The sequence below is a fragment of the Arachis ipaensis genome, chromosome B07 (assembly GCF_000816755.2).
Source record: "Arachis ipaensis cultivar K30076 chromosome B07, Araip1.1, whole genome shotgun sequence".
Lineage (NCBI taxonomy): Eukaryota > Viridiplantae > Streptophyta > Magnoliopsida > Fabales > Fabaceae > Arachis > Arachis ipaensis.
Window position 1 is genome coordinate 11,658,167 of NC_029791.2, and position 10,594 is coordinate 11,668,760.

General features: G+C 34.3%; 1 protein-coding gene across 1 annotated transcript; it reads left to right on the forward strand.

Moving 5' to 3' along the window:
* On the forward strand, positions 5,128-6,285 carry LOC110264984 (uncharacterized mitochondrial protein AtMg00810-like). The gene has a single exon (XM_021107690.1). The coding sequence runs from the start codon at positions 5,128-5,130 to the stop codon at positions 6,283-6,285; it is 1,158 nt and encodes a 385-aa protein (XP_020963349.1).

Sequence of the window (10,594 nt, forward strand, 5' to 3'; positions counted from 1 at the left end):
TGTTATGAACACATGGTAATCCTTCAGTGGTATCAGAGCTTTGGCTTTTGTGTTTAAATTTTATTCCTATTTTTTTTAAATTTGTGAATTAATAGGATTAATTCAAAAAAAATTTTAAGCATGTGATGCAGTTATTTCTATTGAGATGGTTTTTTAATAAATTAATAGTTAATTTATTTCAATGTTAATTATTTAATTGTGATTAAATTATCATTTTTTTAATATAATAGTTATATTTATAATCAAATATTTTGTTTGATTTTACTTATTTATTAAATTTTATTGTGATTTTGATCACAATAAAAGGAATAAGATACAAAATATCTTTTGTTTGTTTCTTATATATTTAAGTATATATATAAAGGTCAAATTTGATTTGATAATTTTTTAAGGCTAAACGTTAGTACATGAAAAATCAAATTTTGATTTGATTGATGTATTTTGAACACTATAATTTTAGAAATTAGTTTTTCTAATGTTCTTGATTATAAAGAGCGGCTTAACAACCAGGAGTTTTATTTTCAAGATAATAATTAGTGTATACATTTGATGTATTAAGGATTTAATTTTATATTTTTACCTAGACAACCTGGGAATATAAAATTTAATCCATGAATACTGGTAGAAATTCTCTAACAATTGAGATAAATCCTAAAAGTTAGGAGCTTGCCAAAAATAAATTTATCTCTTGTTTACAAGGAGCAACCTGACAACCAGAAGACTTGTACTCACAGATAGAAATTATTTATGCATATGATAATGTATAAGGAGAATTAATTTTATACTTGAACCTAGACAACTTAGGGGTATAAAATATAATTCAGTTAAATAATTGTCTGACAACCAGATAATTATTTGGGATTATAATTGTATGTGATACAATTTAATCATATTTATTTGAAATAAGTATGAGTAACAACTTGACAACCAAGGCACTCATTCATGATTCTAAATAATTTTAGCAGAAATATAAATTTCTTAATTTACTTTCATATTTTAAATTTTTAAATATGTCCATCTTTTGTATAGCATACTTGAAAGTAATAAATTGACTATACATTGAGAATTGTTCTTATGTATGAAAGAATTATCATGGACATGATAATTCTATTAAAATAATATTGTCCAATAAATTTAGTGATGAAATAGTCAGTACTTGTGAAGTATCTAAAATATTATTTTACCATAATATGAGTTGTTTTGACAACCATGAATTCTAATTTCAAAAGCATATACCCACTATTTATTATTGAACATACATCTTGAGAAGATGTATGGTGCTCAAAGTAAGATAGTATGACTATCAAAGATTTTATTTAAACGAGTGGGAGTATTGGACAATATATTTTGAATTAAACAACTTTAGAAGTTGGAATGCCATTAGCCAAATGGTTTTAGTGAGAATTGTTCTTGCAAGAATTTTTGGAGATTTATTTTGTTACAAACAAAATTTTTCTTAATATAATTAAGGTTTGTGATCTTTTTAGAAAAATTCAACATGAATATTGAGGATGCGATTCAAAATTGCTCTTAAGGGTTGATTTGACTAATAATAAAGATATTGAGTATTTTTATTATAAGAGTTTAAAGTAAAATCTCTAATATCTAATTGATATTTTATTGAATAGAGAATGAGATTCTCTTAATGCACAAATATTAGTACTATATGTACTCCATCATGTTTAAAGAAACATGGAATTTGATTTAGCTGAGGATCACTGTTTGTTAAATATTTGGACTACGTTTTAGAAATGTTGCTAAATTAACAAACTCTCTCACTAAATCAATTTTTTTATCCATATGTATTAGACTCACTTGTACTTACAAATTAATTATGTAAAATTAGATTAGTTACAGTAGTTAGTTACAAAATGCTAATTTTCTACTCTTTCATCCCCTGTATATAAAACCTAACATTTCTCATTCATTACTTGATGAAATGAAATCATTTTTCCATTCTCTGAAATTACTGGTTTAACATGGTATCAGAAGAAATTTTCTAATCTTCCGCTCTCAACACCACTTCCTCTATCCTCTTCAAGCTTCTTCTAGAACCTTTCTTTTCCCTTTCTTGCTACCAATTTCTGCATCAATGGCGGACCCCTTCTTTCTCGCTCTGGCTGATCAACCGAGCTTGGTGTTAGTAACACAACAACTTATGGAGGAGAACTATCATTCTTGGAGCCGTGCTATGAAGAAAGCCCTAAATGCAAAACGCAAACTTGGTTTCGTTACTGGAACCGTTTCCCGACCTGATCCTGCACTCGATCCAGAGCAATTTGAGACTTGGAAATGTGTCAATAATGTGGTAAGTACCTGAATTTTGAATTCTGTGTCCAAAGAGATTGCTACCTCGTTAGTGTATGCTGATTTTGCTGAAGAGCTTTGGAATGATCTTAAAGAAAGATTCCAATATGGAAATGGCCCTCGCATTTTTGAAATCAAAAGGGAATTGATGAATTTACGTCAGGGTGCCCTAACAGTCTCGCAATACTTCACGAAGATCAAGGTCCTTTGGGAGGAATTGAACTCTTATCGCCCAGTCCAATGCAATTGTGGAAATGCTAAACTGCTTCAAGAATTCTTGCAAGCTGAGTATATGCACTGCTTTCTCATGGTTTGGACGATTCTTTCACGCAAATCAGAGGCCAAATCTTGGTTATGGAGCCCTTACCTGCAATAAACAAAGTTCTGTCCTTAGTGGTTCAAGAAGAGAAACACTGCTCTTTGGGGAGTTCATCAGTCTCGAATCAACTTGCCTTCTTAGCAAGAAACCAGAACATACTAAATCCCTCAGGGAAAGGAAGGGGATTCACAAAGAAGGATAGACCTTTGTGCTCACACTGTGGATTGCTTGGACACACAGTGGACAAATGTTACAAAATACATGGTTATCCACCAAGCTATGGCAAAGGCAGAGGAACTAGACAATCTGCACACAATATTACTGATAACGTCACTGAGGCACAGTGTCCAGAATCCAATTCAAGCCTGACTTTGAACGCAACTCAGATCCAGCAGTTAATGAACTTGTTGAATAGTCACAAGATTCAGGAAATACCAGCAAATGCAGCAACTGAAGTATCTACTCCAGCAGGTATTGTCCTCAACACCTCAATCTGAAGATCAAAACTATCAAAACATGATTGGATTCTTGATAGTGGAGCCACTATCCATATTGCTTGTGATCTGCCCCTTTTTCATTCAGTCCACACATCTCAGAAGTATTCTGTTTCACTCCCCAATAATGCCAAATTCAAAGCCAAGTTCATTGGCACTGTCATTATCAGTTCAACCATCATCTTAAAAAATGTTTTATATGTGCCAGACTTTAGTGTCAATTTGCTCTCAGTATCTTCCTTCCTTAAAGCCACTACACTCACAATAACAATTAACCCCTGTAATTTCACTATTCAGGACAGCAAGTCACAGAAGAATATTGGGAAGGGTGAGCTTGATGAAGGCTTATACATCCTAAAAGCTTCAATTCTCTCCAACCAATTGATAATACAAAAAGATAACCATAGCATAAATTTGTGCAATAATTCACAGTTATGGCATTCTCGTTTAGGTCATGCTTCAAATAAAGTTTTGAACTCCCTTACTTCAGTCTTAGAATTTTCAAATAAAGATAGTTTGCTTACAAAAAAGTCTAATTGTCATGTCTGTCCATTAGCAAAATTCAAACAACTTCCTTTTGAATCCAACAATAATTTGTCTTCATGTCCTTTTGATCTTGTACATTGTGATGTATGGGGACCTTACCAGGTTCCAACCTATAATGACAAGAGATATTTTCTTACATTGGTCGATGATGCTACTCGTTTTACATGGATTTATTTGCTCACTAACAAATCTGAAGCTGCAGCATGTATGAAATAGTTTTACTCTTTGATAGAAACCCAGTTTAACAGCAAGATCAAGTGCTTCAGGTCTGATAATGCCAAAGAGTTAGCAATCACTAATTTTTTACAGGAACGAGGAGTCCTCCATCAATTTTCTTGTCCATACAAACCTCAACAGAATGCAGTAGTGGAACAAAAATATCAACACTTGTTGAACGTGGCCAGAGCCCTCTATTTCCAATCCCAAGTCCCCATTGCCTTTTGGGGAGAGTGTGTTTGTACTGCTGTTTTTCTAGTAAACAGAACCCCAACCCCACTTCTCAACATGAAGTCTCCATTTGAGAAACTTTTTCAGAAACAACCAAATTATCAAGCTCTAAGGGTTTTTGGTTGCCTTGCATATGCTGCTACAAAATCAGACTCCAGACCTAAGTTTAATCCTAGAGCCGACACAACGGTCTTCTTGGGATACCCTATTGGCTACAAGGGCTACAGGCTTTACAATCTCAAAACAAAACAATTCTTCATCTCTAGAGATGTCATCTTTCATGAAGAGACACTACCCTTCACTAAAAGCCCTCACACCTTTATACTCCCTGACCCGTTTGATCACATTCCACTCCCAAAAGCCACTGATGACTTAACACTCCCTAATATTCCTACCACAGAGAACACACAACGCCTTTCAACAAACTCCTCTAGCTCCCACCAAAATGCCTCACATCAAACAGCTCCCTCCACCAATTCTAACCCACCCCGAAGAACCACCAGGACCATTCAACCACCAAGATACCTAAATGACTATGTATGCAACCTTAATACACCCTACCCTATTACCAATTACATAAGCAACCACAGACTCAACCACATCTACCATGCAGCAATCTATCAAGTCAGTACTATACCTGAACCTCAATTTTATCACCAAGCAGTACATCACTATGAGTGGCGGCAGGCAATGAAGGAAGAGCTGGACGCTCTGGAATCCAATCACACTTGGGAGTTGGTTCCTCTACCCCCTAACAAAAAGGCAATCCGTTGTAGATGGGTTTATAAAGCTAAGCTTAAGGCTGATGGCAGTTTGGAAAGATACAAAGCCAGGCTCGTTGCCAAAGGTTACACGCAACAAGCTGGCATTGACTTCAAAGACACATTCAGTCCAGTAGCCAAGGTCTCAACAGTCAGAGTTTTACTCTCCATTGCAGCAGTGAAAAACTAGAATTTCGTGCAATTGGACATAAATAATGCATTTTTAAATGGGAGTTTGGATGAAGAGGTCTACATGGAGATTCCTTTGGGGCATCCAAAACGAAATCAAGGACTTGTATGTCGACTTACTCGATCTCTATATGGCCTTAGACAAGCTTCCTGGCAGTGGTTTAACAAATTCTATTATACTCTCAAACAGCATGGTTTTCGCCAATGCAAGAGTGATTATTCTTTATTCTCTACAGGAGAAGGCTCCTCAATCACCTTTTTACTTGTCTATGTTGATGACATAATCATTGCCGGAGCAAACAATGATATGGTACAACAAATACAGCAAAGGCTTCAATCAGTCTTCAAGTTGAAAATCTTAGGAGATCTCAAATTTTTTCTGGGATTAGAGATTGCAAAATCCAGAAAAGAAATCTCACTTACACAGAGGAAGTATACTTTGTCTCTACTCGAAGACACCAATTTCCTACACTGCAAGCCAGCTTTGATTCCAATGGAAGCAAACATTAAACTGAGGGCCAAAGAAGGTGACAAGGTTGAAGATGCATCAGCCTATCGAAGATTGATTGGCCGATTCATGTATCTCACAATCTCCAGACCATACATAATATTTGCAGTGACAAAACTAGCCCAGTTTATGTCTGACCCAAGAGTTCCACACCTCAATGCAATCCACCAGATCTTAAGATATCTCAAAGCAGCACCGGGTCAAGGCATTTTTTTCTCCTCAAACTCGAAGTTCAACTTGTCAATCTACACTGATGCAGATTGGGGAAGCTGCCTCGATACTAGGAGGTCTACTACTGGCTATTGCACTTTCTTAGGGGATTCCTTAATTTCGTGGAAAAGCAAGAAGCAACCTGTTGTATCAAGAAGCTCAACAGAGGCCGAGTACAGGGCTATGGCCAATGCTGCTTGTGAAGTTGTTTGGCTGACCAATTTACTGAGGTTCATGGATATCACCATTGAGTCTGCCATGCTTTTTTGCGACAATCTTTCAGCTATTCAATTAGCCTCTAATCCAACCTTCCATGAAAGGTCCAAACATGTTGAGATAGATTGTCATTTCATTCGCGAGAAGGTTGAAACCGGGTTCCTCAAGTTAGTGCACATTCCAACCAAACATCAATTAGCCGATATTCTCACCAAGGCCATCTCAAAACCTCAATTCCTTTTCCTCATGTCCAAGTTAGGAACATACAATTTATATGCTCCAACTTGAGGGGGGATATTAGACTCACTTGTACTTACAAATTAATTATGTAAAATTAGATTAGTTACAGTAGTTAGTTACAAAACGCTAATTTTCTACTCTTCCATCCCCTGTATATAAAACCTAACATTTCTCATTCATTACTTGATGAAATGAAATCATTTTTCCATTCTCTGAAATTACTGGTTTAACAATATGAGATATGAAAAAGGCATAAGCTGAAACTCAAGAACATTAGAGTTTGGAGATGTCTTATATGTGTTAAGAAATTGCACAACAATATAATTGATATTAGGTCCAATAAATGAGATTTATTGGTTACCCTAAAAATTAATAAGATCATTTTTATCACCCTTCCTATGACAAAGTGTTTGTGATAAGAGGTTGAACTCTTTTTTAGAAAAGGGATTCCCTCCCAAAGAAAGATAAGGTGAACAAATAGAACTCCATGAAGTTCAAGACAATCTAAAGTTTGATTTGTGTAGTCAAGGAAAACTTTGTATCTACAAAGAAAAAGTGGGAGTACACTTACTTTTATTATAATTGTTTACTACTCAATAGAGGATATACTTTCTTCTGAAAGTATAAAAGGTTTGATCGACAAACTAACTTTTCGAAAAAGTAGCCGATTTGTATAATGATGCAATTCTATAAAGATAGATCTAATGGTTACTTAGAATTTTTTTTAATAATCATGTTCAATAAGGATTGTCCTTAAAATAAAATTATGCACTATTGTAGTGAGAGATTTTATGTTTTGAGAAAATGTGATATTTATTATGCACTAGGAGTATTTTGTAAAAAGTCAAGCACATATGCTCAAAAGTTAAGGTATTTAAGGTCAAAAGAGTTTTGATAAACACAAATGTGCATTAAAAATTATACACATGATTGATTGGCTCTAGTTCAAGTGGGAGATTATTGTGATAATAGTATGCCCAAGATCCAATCTATCATGATTGGCTTTCGTGCAAATGGGAGATTGTTGGGAATAAGGAGTATGACCACAATCCAATCAATCATGTGTCGAATAATTTGTTATTTTTATTATATTAAAATGTTAATATAATAAAGTCCTTGATTAAATTTAGAGATTTATCATTGTGATAGGGACCATAATATTGAGAGATAAATCTTTTATAATTTAATCTAAATTGTTCTTGGTCATAGGATTATTAAAAAGGACATTAATAATTCGGAAAGATCAATATATATATATATATATATATATATATATATATATATATATATNATTACTCTGCAGGTCCCTATAGTTTCACCGAATTTTCAATTAGGTCCCTATACTTTTTTTCTTTTCAATTGGGTCCCTATACCTTAATTTTTTTTTTCAATTAAGTCCCTACCGTCAGTATAACGTTTGAGATAACAGAATATTCTTGATAAAAAAAGAATATTCTTACCATTTAACTGTAGTGGCTCAGTGACCTTATCTGAATTTTTCCCACATCCCCAAAGAACCCCTCGCATTTCATTCCTAAGAAAAAAAGAAACCCTAAGTTGCTTTGTCTCCTGCGTCTCCTGCGTTCGTCGTCGGCGTGTGTGGTTGCCATCGAATGCAACGGACGGTTGCTGGTGTGCTCTCCGTCGCCTCCCCTCTGCGCTGGGCCCATCTGTGTGGTTGTTGTCGGAGGTCTTCTCCACTGTTTGGCCGGCCAAGTCGTCTTCGTTCCCTCGCGGTGAAGGCCCTCGCTTGGAGTCACCGCGCCGCACCTTGCCAAGCCTCCGAGCGCCTGGCCTCCCGTCCTCGCGTTGTGCCTCTGCTCCATCTCCCTGCACTCTAACTTTCTACAAGTAAGTGACAAAGAAAGAAGCCTCCTTTTTTCAGTTTTAATAGTTGATGTTTATGTTATTTTTTTTAAAAAAAATATGGCATTGTTTGACTGTTGTTGCTGTGATGGTGCTCCTATAGATAGATTCTGCTTCTGTTTTCCTGTAAATGGATTCTGCTTTTAATGGGGGTTTGTGAAAGTTTGATTTACAATAGTTTAATTTTGTGAAGATGTATAAATCGACGGTTCCTTTTTCATGTTTTGGGTTACGGAATTAAGCAAGATACGAAGATGCATCGCAAGATTTGAGTTGGAGATTTATGTTATGATAGTTTCCATGTTCAAATAATAAATTGTGTTGATGGTTTCACAATCATTGCCTTGATTCTTTTCCATATTTTGGATGTATGCTGAGTTGGGATGACTTCAATTCTGAACCTATTTTTCAAATTATATGTTTGAATTTTGTTTATTCTTGAATGTTGATTGTTGTGACTGTGATGATGTTGCTTTAAATGGATTGTGTTTCTATTTTTAATACCTGTAGTGATGGGGACTTGGATTTCACCATAGATATACATCATGGTTTTGTGAACTAGCTTGGTATTTGATGCAAAATGAGCACATCAGTCATTTAATTTACTCATTCAATAAAAGGAGTAAAAGAATTACTATAGTTAGTCCATGATATTTTAATTTGTTGTGCGTTGAAGGAGATTTATCATTTTCTAGAGTTGTATTCTCGGATCTGGACATTCATGTTACTCAAAAGCACATAATTCTTACAAATTAGAGATGCATTTTTTATCCATTTTTTTTTCAAGTTGGTTTTGGAGTGTGGAGCTGTTCAATCAGATGCTTTAAAAGTCAATCCCCTTGCCACTTTAGAGAGGGTAAAGAAACATAATAGTTATTTTAAATCATTGCTGCACTGACTTGTATCCCTGCATCAATTCTCTGGTATGAGTTTAATAGTGGATCCGTTGCACATATTTTGCAATTTCTTCAAAGTAGTGGTACTGATATTTTGAATCAAGGACAGGATACCAAATATGTAAAATTCTTGATTCTTGCATTGAGTTTAGTTTTGGAGTTTCATAAAGCAAAGGAAAGAGCTGTTGAATATGGTAATAAAGCCAGAACTGATGTAGCAAATGCCTTTTCTGAAATAGTTGATGGTTTAATTCTAATAGTTGATGGTCATAGTTTATGTAAAAAATCGGTGACTATATTATTCCAAATTATACATCATGCGACAAAAACTAACTTGTATTACTGCTTGTTTAGGATTCTTCTTTACAACATCAGGAGGTTTGAGCAGTTTTGAGCATCCACTTAATGAGGTGAAGCCTGTCCCAAGAGTTGACAGTTCTGTCCATTCAATGGACCAGCAACTCTTAAAATTGGAATGAAAAACATACCTTTTGAGAATATCTGTTTATGCTAGAGCAAACAGCCTTTAGGGATTTCTTTCTGATGGTTCTTGTTACCATAAGAAAAATTCATTTCTTCAATATACTTGATGTATATTTTTGAGTTTTTGTCAGTCAAATTGGTTCTCTTATTTGAGGAACTATATAGAACTCAGTTTTTGTAAACAATTTTAGTTATTATTCTATCAATGGTTCTTGTTACCATATGGCATATGCAAGTTCTTTCATTATGTTGGTCATAATAAATACTTGAGTGATGAAAATTAAATTTTGTATTATACTTATTACTACTATTTCTATTTTATTTTATTCATTACTTTTTTTTTTGTATATATTCTTAAGATAAGGTATTTTAAAAGTCAAAAAAATAAAGAGAAGGTATTTTTGGTACAATTTGTATATAAATAAGAAAAATAATGATAGTGATAAAATAAAAGGGATTATAGGAATATTTTTCATGTAGTAGAATCATTAAATAGGGATTATAGGAATACCTTTCATTGAATATTTATAATTTTTTAAATTTTCAATTAGGTCTCTATACTTTTTTTTTTCTTTTCAATTAGGTCCCTAGGGGTATACATGTGGTTTATCACTTAGCCACCAAAAGCTCAACTTCAATCACTCCAAATTACTAATTCAACATGAATTTTAATCTAATCCCATACAATTCACCACAATCAATACTAGGGTTCACAAATTCAATAAACCACAAGAGTTTAGAGTTTTCTTACCTTACCCACTGCATATAGGGATGAAATCCGGTAATAGCTCATACTAGAGTACTTCCTAAATCATCAAAATCATAAAATCTCTTAACACACAAAACCTAAATTCGCAAAAATGAGGAGAAGGGAGAAATGGGCAAAAAATTCAGAATTTCTTACCACTTTATTCAAATAGATTCAAAGAGCTCGACGAGACAAATGCGTGATTACACACGGTGTGACGATTGGAGCTCCGAAGAGAATGTTATGACCAAGAGAAGAAGAAGGTGAATAATGTTAAATGGGAGTTTCTTCTCCTCTTCACTTCAGTGCCTCTCTCCCTCTCCTTTCTAAGTAATGAGGCTGAATGCCTCTTATTTGGGAATAT